We start from the raw sequence: 14,422 nt of genomic DNA on the forward strand, positions 1-14,422 counted from the left end.
GCTGTATATTCTGAGGAAATATTGCCTGATGAGTCGGAAAGAATGGCCCTCTCGCACGGGAGAAAGTATCGATGACGAATCGGCTGATCGATCTACGTTTCAGAAATTTACACACAGAGCAGTAACGTACTGCAAAATAATAACGACGTGAATAAATTACAAATTTATAGCTATAAATTTGTGATTTGGTGACGTTCAGCTCCAAAAGTATCCTCACTTTCACTGTCCGGATATTAATGTTTCGGGTCAAAAGAGAACTGATAACATTCTATAGTCAAACCTGCAAAAGCAGACTTTGCACAGTGTGCACATTTTATCAGCAGTTTGTTAGCAGAAATACAATAGGAACTAATAGTAGAGTATAATCGAGACAGATTGATGACAAAAACCGACCAAGATCTGTCGTTTCAATGTATTTGAGTAAAACATACTGCAAAGATCTTGCTTGCTTGCTTGCCACCGTCATGCTACCGTCAAATTCTGTCGAACGAACACACGAATCGAATGCAAACACAAATGCAAATAACCTATGGTCTGATACTGATCGAATCTGTCTCCAATCTGTCGACAGAGATTGGAGAGATCGCTAACAGATTGCTTACTGAGCTGCGTAGTATGCGACTGACGTGATATTTTTTAAAGAAATGTTTATATATTTTTAATATTAATTAAAAGAATTATATATCTTTTAAAATTAAGAATTTTAAAATTAAGGATTATTTTTTTAATATTATATATATAACACAATTTTAATATAACTTTCTAATATATATATATATATAATTTATTAATATAATTTTTTAAGATGGATTTTTTAATATAATTTTCCTTAAAGAGTAATGCTGGTGAGTTGTCATTCCTTATAAAGTAACGTTGCTTTGCGGGATATCTAATCTAAAAATCTCTTAATATCATATATATAATATCATCGCCGATTAATAAATTATATTTTACACGATTATCTAGCGGCATTGTCACTCCGGTCGATAAAAATCTCTTTGTGCTGCGTTATCGAGGTGACGTTATTCGAAGTGCATATACGATCATGATGCATCGCGTTCATCAGCGCGTGATAAAATCGCGAGGAAATCAAGTCCCGACGGTTGTTATTTTCGAAGAAACTCAGCCGCGCTAAATATGTCACTGGTGTTGCGTGCTTAATCATTTCCCCAATAGTCGTCCCGTCGGTGGTATCCTAGCGAAATCACCGCGGTGTATTCGTAATCGCGAGGTTCCACTTTTTCCCCATTTTCTTCTCTCCTGCGCTGAGAATATTGCGCAACAGCGCGGCGGATTTTTCTCAGCTGTTACATAAAGGATGAATTTATCCCTCGCGCGCCGAGCGGCCGCCCTTACACGTGAAAGCGGCAAAATCGCTATTACGCTTAGCCGATGCGAAATCACGCTAACCTGATTTGCGTGGATTAGGCGAGAGCGGCTAAATCACGAATTCTGCAGATTACTGTGATCGATTTCGCCACTCGTCGGACGTTATACGGCCGAGAGCGAGGAAATCCGCGTAATACCGAGAATCGCCGGTCCGAGAAAGCTGAAATTGCGTGTAATGGCACACCGGTCGCTTGTAAGAAATCGTCCGAGATCGAGCCGAGAGGATAAAGCTAAGTACCCACGACAGAGAGCCGCTCTGTTAAATTTTAAATGCCCCCCTCCCCCTCTCCCCCCCCTCTTCCCCCCGATCGCCGCGCCTCGTAAATTCCCTCGGGGGAACATCTCGCGACCGAACACGGTGACGGCGAGCTGTCTCACGAGTAAAAAATTCGCCACGACTTTCGACTGCACCGTGAATTAATATTCTACTTTTTTCTCCTTTCTCAGAGATTCGGCAGTGTGAGAAATTTATTCCGGGAAAGAAACATTACCGCGCTTCGAGAACGCGGTCGAAGAGCAGCATTTCGCAGAATCATCTCTCGACATCGCCTGTCGAAAAGTCTGTTGTTGCTGGGACGACAAATATTCGGAACACCAAAGAATGTGTGTTACACATTCGCGCGTGCTTTTACGCTGCTTCAACTCGCGAAATCAAACGCGCGTTCTGGAGGAACATCCTACTTACTTGGAAATACTTCGTACACACCCGAAGGCCGATAAAATCGACGATCATATTTTCTTCCGCGAGAGATCCGCGAAAAATCTATGCCGCATATGCGTGAAAGCAATTTCTCGGCGAAGGAGTTGCAGTTGGATGCAGATTTCCAATAAGAGTGCAATGACATTCATCATCATTTAGAAACGGCGGGTGCTAGGTAACTCGTTGCCGGAGCAGGAGGCACAGTGTGTGAAAGAGAGAGAGAGAGAGAGAGAGAGAGAGAGAGAGAGAGAGAGAGAGAAAGAGAGGGAGAGAGAGAGAGAGAGAGAGGGAGGGAGAGAGAAGAGAGACGAGGGGAAGGGGGTCGATTTCAAGGTCAGACTCCAGGATACTCGGTCGCGGTATCAACATAAATCAAGATTAATACACCGCTTCAACGGAAGAGGAACCCTGCCTCTTCATTGGTCACGGCATCTCCGCGCTTCTCTCTCAAAGGCGCGCGTCAATCGATGAGATTTATAGATTATTCAATAAATCCTCGGGGCTCTAGTTAGCGCGGTTTCTTCTCGCACGAGAGCGCACTCGTCGCTTGCAGATCTTTTCAAGTGCGTCGTGAAAACCAAAACGAGGAAAACCAGAACGAGGTGGAAAGAAACGACCCCCCTCAACAACTTTTGTTTATTTTCAACCGCGAAGAGCCTCGACACCTCGAACCACCGTCTCGAACGAAACGATATTGTTTATGATCTCAATTCGGGGAGGGGATGTTGGTGGAAATTAAGTATCCTCTAAGTGTGGCCTGTCTCTTATTTAATCGAGTATTATGTATTAATCGCGCTTCTATGTTCGAGCAACAGCTAGTGATTTATCGGCTGACATCATGATTGATAAGAGGAAACGCTTTGAGATTTATGTTTCTCTTTGTTTAAAGTCACTGTAATTATACCACGAGCGACGCTAACAATAAAATAAAACGTCCATTTATATCGAGTATTGTGTTTTACGCTCATCGTCGGGCGTTCCGTCAGATATTACGTGATTCATCTTTGGCGTCTCGACCGCCTCAAAGATTTTTCAACTTGCAGAAGCAACCCTGTCATATTTGTTTTTCTCAGATCTAGATGTCTGCGCGTGCATCCTTAAGTGCACATAATGTACATTTATAACACCTCGAACAGGTGACGGTCTAACGGTTCAGCGACACGGAATTTCTCCGATACTTTATATACGTACGTAGCCGCACAGATTTCCCTTCGTCAGCGAAGTTACAGGCACACTTTTCCGCGCGCGCACGACCTCGGTAGCGTACTGAGATTAACGTGTATATACAGGATATTCCAGGCTCGTCGCGATTCCTTCTATGAAGCGTAAGCTCAGCATCCGTTTCGGATATGTCAGAACTTTCCTTCACCCAAAACAGAATAATTTCAGAATAAGCGGAATCATTTAAATTTTAGAAGATCTTACTTTTATATATGGCCTCTAGAGGATTCCTCTAAAATTAAGAGGAAAATATTATAAACACATTATTCTTAAAGTTAGAAGAATTATATGTTATATGTATAATGCAAATCTTATTGGTTTTAACGTATATAAATTTTCTCTTATACATAGATTATTTAATCTTTTCTTAAGAGGATTATTATTTATTCTTACTGTACTTTATTCTTACTGGTTATACGTTCCTTTGTAGGGAAAGAAGAGAAAATTATTATGAAACTGTCCGGTGAAAATTCTAGTTAAATTTTTTTTTACTTTCTGCTGAAAAAGTAGGAGAAAACATAAATTTGTAATTTTAAGTACTCCAAATGGCATTTAATGTGGTGTGCTACGCGATATGATAAATGGATATATGTATTTATGCTGAAGTATGGGACCAATATGTCTTTAATAAGATAATTTTCTCCAAAGATTCTTGAACTTCGTTCATGACGAAACAACCGGGAAAAATAACATAAACTGAATAACGATCTCTCTTCTTTTCTCCTTTGCTCCAGACGTTGTCCATAAAACAAATGCGGCGAGAACCGTCATATGCACAGAGAAAGTGTCTTTGTGTGAATACGTGGAAGAGGAACAATGCTGACAAGCGTTCTTGATATAAGAGAAAAATTAATTGATGCAAAAGGAAATCCTCTTGAAATAAGAGGAAAACAGTTAGAATAATATCTAATAAATTTTAAATGAATGGTTCACCTAAACCGTTATTATTAAAAGAGGGATCCTTTTCCTGTAAAAGGCTTCGCTTAGAACACAAGACTATGGGAAAAATCACTTTACAAACAGAATACTTTTTTCTCGGTGTTTGTGAAAATGTCGAGCCTAAAGTTTGGCCTTCAAGTGCCAACTTTACCGAGTATATGAAAAAGATTGTACATGTACAAATATTCTTCGTACAGAAACCGACTTCTGCATGAAATACCTTTTTACAAGTAAACAACACGAAGCTTTTTTTATATTCCTCCGTTTAACTCATTTGTTGATTTACGAAGAATCTTGAGATCGAAAATCTAGCACAAATGGATTTTCATTGAGGAGAGCTCGGCGATGAGGCTGAGCATTCAACAGATACAATCGTAATTTCAACTCACCGTAGTGTCGGAAGCAATCGACGCAGCTTAAAACCCATTTTGTACCACAGTTACACGTTGCACAGATAGAACGTTATGCGAGAGACTTAGCTCACTACCCGACGTCGGTTAGAAACGTACTAGGGGTGCGTGCTGAAGGTCACGCATGGAATGGTATAACCGTTGGCAACGGTCACGTGCCAAAACACCGCAGACCACCACCATCTGCCCGACCGGTGATGTTGATATAATGAACGTAGGTATACTGCCGCTAGTTCCTTCAACGCGCGCGCTTCATATCGATCTCCGTCTTATTTCGCCGTCATATTTACCGATGTGAAATGCAGCGTGTACGACAAATAGCTTGAGATCGCTTTGTTGCGCATACCAGTGCGTGTCAAATTGACGAATGTTGTTCAATTACAATGACAGATGACGTTATAGTTAAAATTAAATAATTGTTAAATTTTCATGCGATATTTCTTATATATTGCCTCTCTTTAAACAAATAAAATTAAAACTGAAATTAAATGTATTTTGTGTGGTTTGGATGCTATTGCAGCGCGATCAAATTGAACGAAACAAAATTTAAATTTAAGCAAAATAATCTAGCGAATTTTTTTATATTATAAATTTAAATTTAAATTATAAATTTAAATTTATATATAAATTAAATAACCGTCAGGATTGTATATATATGTCAGCGTGTATATAGATGGTCATATTTAACGTGAAGTTCATGGTAAAAATATAAAGTTTTGTTCGAAGTCGGCAATATCTCACCAAGGACTTCAAAAGCTTGAGAACAGGTAACATCGCAGGATTTATCAAGTCGCCCGACCGGGTTAGGTAATATCGCCCTTCGAGTCTGGTTATGGAAATGAATGCTCGTTGGATCTTACATGACGTACGACATACAGTATCTTCCACAAGTCGCCGGTGTGCATCCGCGCAATCTGTCATGATTAGATACATGTATAATTATATACTCGGAATTTACGGGTAAATCCTACGTTTATTCAGGAAGAATCGCGATGCAGAGTGTTGCAGCTATTCTGTGTGACGAGCGCAGTGTTTGGCCACACTGCGTGCGCAATGTACGAGCGCTTATAGACGCTACTGTATTACGTAATCGTACATTCCCGATGAAGGTTCCTTGATTCCTGAAGAGATTCCGTAATCCGTACATATTATCCCGACCATCGTAATTTCAATGCGCCGTCCACGTGAGCAAATGTAATTCCATCACGTTGAACTGCACGTGTAGTGAGCCGTGAGCGCAAACGGATTGAGCGCGATGATGTACCTTGATCCATCATATTACGTTAATACGTGAAACTGCATTTACACAGGAAAAAAGACTCGACCTGATTAACTGATTAACTGATTCACTGATTCTTTGTTGTCCAAGGATCAGACGAAAACTCAGTTGTGGGAATAGAAAGATTTCTGCGGGAGATCCTCACTCCGTCAAATATTCTTAATTATTTCAATGTGTTTCTAACACACCCGAATATTCAGAAGAATACTTTACAGTCGCGATAACAAGGATATATTGTTATACATTTTTCTTCAACAGTTTCACGTCAATGAATTTCTATCTATCCCATATTTTATTAAATAAACTATAATTCTTTTTTATCTAACCTGGTGAACGCGCTGTGATCCTTGATTGCTAATTTGGTCGTAATATGCAAAATGCCGACGTATATTGTATGCGGAAGTTAGAATAAACATTGAACTTTTTTTTCACTTGTCACGTTTTTATTATTTTTTTTTTATGTAAGACTATCTTCACATAATCTTCATATTATATAATTTATAGTTATTTTCGAAATAAAGAAAAATTGTGCATAAGAAATTTCTCTTTTTGTTCATCCTTCTTAATTTCATGAAATAAACATATGGTTAAGACATTTATCCTTTCATCCCCCTTACTCTTATTTTTAATTAAATAATTATCATCTAGACAAATTTATATTTCTCTCTTACATATTTGTGTAAGTACATAGTTGCTCAGTATATATTTGCCGCGATAGCTTCAGATGTCGCTGCAAGCAGTAACGTATTCACTAATTTGCGCCTGCAGAGGATGCAACCAGTGCAACGACAACGTCAATGAGGTTGCAATGGTGATGGATGCATTGCACAACATATACCTTGAAGTGGAAGATTGATCTCGATTAAAGATCTGCCAATGTAAACTTTATATTAAGAATAATAAATATAAAGCAACTAATAACAACATTGTATATTATTAAAAAATATTACGTAAAATTATAATAATATAGTGAAAACATCTTTTTCTCTCTGTAAAAGAATACTATATGTTGATTACTAATTGAAATAATCTCTGAAAGCTGGAATAATTTAGTGAGCTCGAAAAATGAATATTTCAACTTGCATTCTTCATATATGCGTATTAAAATTGATTAAAATTCAAATGCGTTTCGAATACAACTCTAAGACTTGTCGTTTATTCCTCTATCTCCGGTTCGCTTTTCATAGTCGAGACACCTTGCAAGTAACGAGATACATCGAAAGATAAAAATTTTCAGCATCAAGGATCAAGAGGAAAGCTGTGATTCGCCAACTTGGCCACCACTGCACGCCGTGCGGTCGCAGGATGCGCGCACAGACGCGCTTAACCGGCACTCCGAAACAGGTCCTGCTTGTTTCCGAGTCGTGGGGCAACGGCGAGTCGCGCTGTCCGGACTAATTACCGGTCGCCGCGATAATCAGGCCAGGAATCCTCGCGCGATGAGAGTGTCGCGCGCGTATTTTCGCTCGCACGACGACACGTCGGCCAGCGCGATTTGCGTCTCGCGCTCGCAAGCGGAGAGAAGTCGGCGCAAGAATGTCGCAAGACGCCAAAGTTAGAAAGCATGCATCCACAGTCGAGCGGACAACATCGACGCAACGAGAGCATCATTTTATCAGCACCTTCTGCAACGTCTCTCGACGAAAGAAAATCTGGAGGGGAGTAGAAAGCGGAAATCCCCTCGCCGTGAGAGATCGGCGCGTCATTGTCAATCAAACATCCAGCGATTTTTTGACCTTCGCTACTTTTTTTCCGCCGCTATCACTGTCAGTGTCGTGCGCGGCAAAACTGGTCGGACTGCTTCGACCGCGTATGCAAAACGGCCTTATTATATCGCGCGCCGCGTTGCGCACTTATAATTTATACCTGTTTCAACATTTGCCGCGCACGCGAGAGCGAAAAAGATTTATGTTATTACGTTATTGACTTTCATCGCGTTAATCGGAACGGAGTGACAGAAGTGGGAGAAGTAACGCGGGGATCGCTCACGCCCGATTAATACTGCATTGCGATATTGTTTGCGGTATACCATATCACCGGATAGCGCGCTGTGCGCATTTTGCGGATATTTAACCCTTTAACGCCTTGTGTTTCTTTTATAGCTTGGACAACTGTTAACAATAACCAGTCGTAATACCAACACATATCGCAACGCAAAAATATTTTTTCTAACAACGAAGATGTCGAGTTTTGTGCCAAATAAACAGCATTTGCGGGAAGCTTTGGCTTTTCTGCTTTAACTTTAAAAAAAAGTGCAGCTGAAGCACGTCGTTTGCTTGAGGAAGGCCCACGGCGAACATGCACCATCGAAAACTACCTGTGAAGATTGGTTTGAACGCTTCAGAAGTAGCGATTTCGACACTGAGGACAAGGAGCGCTCCGGAAGACCAAAAACAAGCCGGAGGACGCCGATCTGCAAGCGTTATTGGATGAAGATGATACGCAAATACAAGATCAACTTGCGGAGGTATTAAACATGACTCGCCAATGTATTTCCAAACGTTTACATGCCATGGGAAAAATTCAAAAGATAGGAAATTGGGTGCCGCATGAGTTGACTGAGAGACAGATGGAAAATCGAAGAGCCACTTCCGAAATTTTGCTTTTGCGGCATGAAAGAAAGAGTTTCCTGCATCGAATTGTTACTGGCGATGAGAAGTGGATATATTTCGAGAATCCCAAACGCAAAAAATCGTGGCTTTCACCTGGCGAAGCATCAACATCGACGGCACGGCCAAATCGCTTCGGAAAGAAGACAATGCTCTGCGTTTGGTGGGACCAGAAAACAATCGTGTACTATGAGCTACTGAAAAGAAGCCGGGCGATACTGTCAATGGGCATCGCTACCGACAACAACTGATCAATTTGAACCATGCATTGGATTTCATCTTGATAAAAATGTTAAATATTACTGAAAAGTATCCCAATCGTGTCCCCGAGACTTGTAATTTCAAAAATACATATCTGGACATAAAATTTTCTGTACTTTTCAAATTTGTAAATATGTATAAAAAATATTGCATACTGTATCGTATAATATTGTGTAATAAATACTGTATTGTGTAAAAATAATGTATAAAAAATATAAGTTTTGCGCCAAAAAATTAACGTTGGGTCCCCGTTAGGCCCGAAAAGTACATCGGATTCAAATTTGGGGCCTAGCACGTGAAAGAACTCGATCAACAGGATAGCTTTTATTTCGGATAATTTCTCATAAAAATGCATTCATAACGAGTTATTCGACTGAGTTCCCAAGGATCCGGCGATATCTATAGTAATACATGCATATGGTAGACATATCGAAATTACTAAGTTGCAAAAAATTTCAGAACCACATATATTTTAAGTACAAGTCTCGAGGACACGAGGATTGGAGTACTTTTCAGTAATACTCAACATTTTTATCACAATGAAATCCATGATTTAAAAAAAAATTGACGAGAAAAAATCACATTTTTTGGAGAAAAACCGTTACGAATCAGTACAAACACTCATTTCTTATTATTCCCGCAGCGGATTCGGGAAGAGCGTCCTCGAGAACCCCTGGTAATGTACTTTGGATCAAAATTTTCGAGCATTTTCATAAAAATCCATAACATTGAAATCAACGCGAAATTTCTGTCCCAGCCGGCATTAATGGACTAAGACGGCAGAACTGTGTCGACGGTTTAGGCGCGTACTTTGATCAATTGTACTATTTCTGGTTTGAGATATAATAAACCAAATTTTTGACTCGAAATCGGACATTTCGTATTCAATGACCTAATAATATTAGCACGCGTCACTTTTCGCGAGAAATTTCATCGCCGGCTAACTTGACGCGCGACTTCACCTTGCGCTGTGAATCGGAGAGCATTTAAGTAGTTCAATGAACACACGAGGATGCTAAATGACCAAACCGCTCCGTATCTCGTACGAGCCGCGGTAATTGATGCCGCGGACTTCAAGTACGAATCACCGCGCGCGCTCGTCGCACACCATTTACCTGCACTTTCTACGAATTCTCCACGTTTTCTACAGGATTCTATCTTTATGGGACCACACCGGAGACATCTGGCGCGGCATAATGAGGACATTCTTGAAAAGACTCGAAATGCAATCTCCGCACGCCCGACAAATTGTCTGAGAACAGTGTCGTTCTCAGACACCCGGGCTAGACGGGCATCGCGCGTCGAGCATGGTGCGGCACATAAATAGCCGCAATTAATCATAATTACAAGTAATCTGCGCTTCCGCTTATATAATTATCCTCCAACACGTGAATGACCACGATTCTTTCAAAAAGACATCCGTCGTCAATCGGATGGGTTTTAAGAAAAGAAAAAGCACGGAGTCTTTAATTGAGCATTGAAAATGGAAGCTCCTAAGGTAAGGTATTTGCTTACAGGAAAGAATATCTGATAATCTAATCTGTTTGTAACGTAATTACGCGGTTGAAATTAAAATAACATAAATAATGTGTCAGTTTTGTAAGTCAGCAATAATTTTAAAAGAATGTACGAATTTTAACCTGTACTAAATCTATTTTTAAAAACTCGAAGCGATGAATTTTTATCGCAAAACATTAACCACCGTAAAAATAATAACACCTTATCGGGGATTTTTGCCAAAGATGGTTGGAATTTCAATAATTCTCAATTAATTATGCTCATCAATGATATAACAAAATATTTTACTAATAACGAAGCAGTAGATGCTAAATTTAATTCGAGTATCTGCTATGTTATCCTTCATTTTCTAATACCCTTCAAATTGTCCAATATTACAGGTATCCGTAAGATGACTCGTCTTTTGAGCCGATAAAATCACCGACGCGACGACTCGATAAATCTTTGCAAAACTTTAACATTCTTTTTTAATTGCTACTTGCGTAGGCTCGTGTAATCGATACGAACATTATCATTTGCATTTATATGAAAGAAGCGAGCTATCACCTGGCAGGTCGCTTTCGCTTACGTCGCAGCCGCTCAGTCGCCAGTACAACAAATACGTACACGGATCACGCGGACAGGTCGGATTAGAACGTTCGCTCGCGCATGGGTGAATTAATATCACTTCCCGTCGCAGCGGAAACGCATCGCGTCGCGAATGGAATAACTGAGCGATTGGAAACCGTGGTCCGTGCTTAGCTTGTGAGACTCGCCGAGTCGGTCCGCGGTTTGTGCCAAGCTCGTTTCTCCTCGCGAGGCGTGGCACCTGTTGCGCATCTCACGCCAAAATGCTGCGTGCAGGCGATGCGAAACGCTCGACTCGCGTGGAATTCAAATTTCCCGACGACGACGACGACAACGACGACGACGACGACGACGACGACGACGACGACGACGACGACGACGACGACGGCGACGACGGCGACGGCGACGACAGGACAGCAATGTCAATTCCTCGAGGCACCACAACTTTTGCACCCACCCATTCGCAGGATTCGCCCGAAATCGGATGGAAAAGTATTTCTTCGTTCGCACAAAGTCAAACCACAAGCGACGGGTAATGTTGAGAGGTTAATCTAACATTTTTAAGTATCGGGACGGGAAAATATTCCCACAATGATAGCACGTTTCTTGGAGCGACGCGTGATATGCAATTATACCGCGCAGAATTGAATATTGCGTTGCGATCGGACGAAGTGAGTGATAAAGTAAACACTTTGGTGGATTTGTATCTGCGCCGATGATTCTAGAAATTAATTTTAACCTGATTTCTTTGAAGGAGTGAAAATACGCTCACAGAGTCGAGAATTTTTCTATGTCACATTCACATGCGTATGTATATGCGTGTGTCTTTTTAAAAATAAAGAGTCGTACAAAAAGAGGTTAATCAAGCCCTTGTTGCCTCAAAATTACGTTATAATTTGGCAGCGAGCTGTTGATTATTACGTTCTCGCGGACTCGGAATTGCATAGACATTAAGAGAACCACAATAAGCAATCCCGTCCGTAATATAGGTATATTACCTACTTCGCTAAAAACGATCGTCCTCGTTGATTGCAGAACAGGTGCGCGCAGGTGCAAAATATAATCGGAAACGGTGATATCGGATATTTATTAAGCCGTTCTAACATTTAATAACTCGAGCGTAAACACACCGAACATTTCTTTTTATATTTGTGTGCTTTCTAAATTTCTTGAGATAAAGTTTCGTTCGAAAGGTAGAGTGACTAACGAGTTTGAATTCGAGTAATTTTTTACTCATATACGGTGAGCTTTTCACTTTGAATTGTCGAGCATTTTCTAATCTAAATAGTCCAAATGATTTAATTCACTGAAATATTTATTCATTTGGATAAAAAATTCAATCAAAGTTTGAGTGAAACATTTTCTTTCCTGATTTCAAGTAGCAATATTTTCACTATTATTTCGTTGATTTCCAGTGAAGCCTCACTTCAAAAAATTTAGGGAATAATCATTCATAATATGAGTATATACTTAATTTGATACTAATTTGATGATTTTGAAATTTCCAAAAATCGATGAGTTAACAAAAGTCAGGACGCTATTGTAACAATATATTCTTGAGACTAAAGAAAGTAAAGAAGTCTGGTACCACTTTTTCTTCCGGCAAACAGTTAGCGAGATATCGTAAGTTAAATATTGAGAAAGTTATCAAGTATTCCTTAAATATCTCAAAAAATATTAATATATATAGTATATAAAAAAATGTTTCAGACAAAAGTTGTTCAAATTAATTGGTAGAAAAAGATGATATAATAACAAAATTAGGATTTCCCATTGGGAAAATTAAGAAAAGTAATGATCAGTAAATATCTCGAAACTGGCGCCATCTGTAAACAAACTGAAATAGTTATTTTATGTCCCTCTTGAAGACCTACAACTTCTGTCTGAAATATCTTCTGATGTCTCGCTTCGTTTTCGAAAAAATTGCCCTGGTCGTTATAAACGCCGCCCCATCCCTGTATATACTTTTCTCGTAACCGATTTTACATTTAGAAAACATCATTTCTCAGAAACAGATGAAGAGACTGTAAATAAAGGTTCGCCGGACGCACAGTAATTGCAAGTTCCAGCGGCAACCCAAATATCATAATTGCAAGGAAAAACTTCTCTGAAAAAAGCCATTATTGCCGTCGGTTGCGAGATACAGCGAGAGAAGGAAAAGGCCTCGTGTGAAATCGATCGAACAAAGACCGCGCGATCTTACGACAATCTTGCGGGTCATTAATGCTAATAGACAGCTCAAAGCCGTCGTCATTATCGCCGAGCGACATTCCACGTAACGCGGCGTCCGATCAACGACATAATTTCCATTCCAGCACGACCATCGGCGGATCATAGAAAGCGCTTAGATAAGCCTAACGCCGGGCTTATCGGCGCGAACGCAAAAAAGATAACCGCCGGATTTTTGTCGACCAGGTCTCATGAAAATCGAGAGAGAAGCGCAACCAGTTTCTGTTATCTCTCGCGTCTCATCGTTTCCTCCCTCTCCTCCCTCCCTCTCTCCCCCGCCTTCGTCTTCCTATTCGTAATTGCATTTCCCCGACAGTGAAACTAACTGGCTCGGTTTAATTCCAACTACGATCGCACATCAAACGATATCGGTTGTCGTCGCATTCCGATGTCATTATCCACGCTCAGATATTCTAATCCAATTTGCGAAAAGTAATCGGTCGGAGATCCGTGAAATGCAGCTGCGAAATTGTATAATAGCAAATTGCGAACACGCTATGTGGCCATCGATAAAAAGAATTCTTCTCCCTTCTCCCCGTTATATTATTAAGAAAAAGATTCAGTTGCGAAATATATAAATATCGTCTCTTTGCGGGCGACGCCAAAGGTCGCGCTTATCCCAGAGCTAATTTTCAATTACTCTGCGGAGAAATTTACTTTACGGTTAATCGACTCTGCCGACGGATTTGAGCCGCGCGAATGCGCGCGGCGGGCGCGCGCAGTTTTCAGAAATCGTTCGCTCGCGCCGCGAGCTCGATGCAAAACGGACACTCCTGCGGAACAGTTCCAATTCTAACGGCAATTCCCAACGCACGCTCTAAGCTCGTAGAACTAACCGCTGTGTCTTGCCCGGAGAAGAACCTGCAGAACGCGACGCCGTCGCCGCCGTGCGATGCCGATACATCGCGCTCGTCGGTGAGAAAAAAGTCGCGCGGCGTTCAATACGGCGTGCAATGCGATGCGGGAGTGCAACGACCTGCGGCGGAATCGGAGATGCAACGATTACACGTTCTGAGGGGAGGAAGAAGAACAACAATTTGCCGTCTCAATGAGTATCCCGCTCGCTTATGCCGCTTGACGCTCATTAGGATCGACTATCGTGTTAATTGCCCGTATATATCGTGAGTAATTGCCGCATTTATTGTGCCACTGTTCCTCTCTCTTTCTCTCTCTCTCTCTCTCTCTCTCTCTCTCTCTCTCTCTCTCTCTCTCTCTCTCTCTCTCTCTCTCTCTCTCTCTCTCCCTCTCTCTCTCCCTCTCTCTCTCCCTCTCTCTCTCCCTCTCTCTCTCCCTCTCCCAC

The 14,422-nt window shown here is 40.9% G+C and overlaps 1 protein-coding gene across 4 annotated transcripts in view; it reads right to left on the reverse strand.

Moving 5' to 3' along the window:
* LOC105186705 (protein cordon-bleu) overlaps window positions 1-14,422 on the reverse strand; it is a 150,770-nt gene that overhangs the window by 116,401 nt on the left and 19,947 nt on the right. Inside the window, exon 1 of one of the 4 annotated variants that reach the window (XM_025298219.1) lies at window positions 4,639-4,774. The exons of the other annotated variants lie outside the window; for them this stretch is intronic. Within the exon in view, the coding sequence (XP_025154004.1) occupies window positions 4,639-4,676 (38 nt within the window). The 5' untranslated portion in view covers window positions 4,677-4,774. Of the gene's footprint in view, window positions 1-4,638; window positions 4,775-14,422 lie in introns of those variants that run through there. 4 annotated transcript variants of the gene reach the window in all.

The sequence above is a fragment of the Harpegnathos saltator genome, unplaced genomic scaffold, assembly GCF_003227715.2.
Source record: "Harpegnathos saltator strain DR-91 unplaced genomic scaffold, Hsal_v8.6 scaffold210, whole genome shotgun sequence".
NCBI classification, from domain to species: domain Eukaryota; kingdom Metazoa; phylum Arthropoda; class Insecta; order Hymenoptera; family Formicidae; genus Harpegnathos; species Harpegnathos saltator.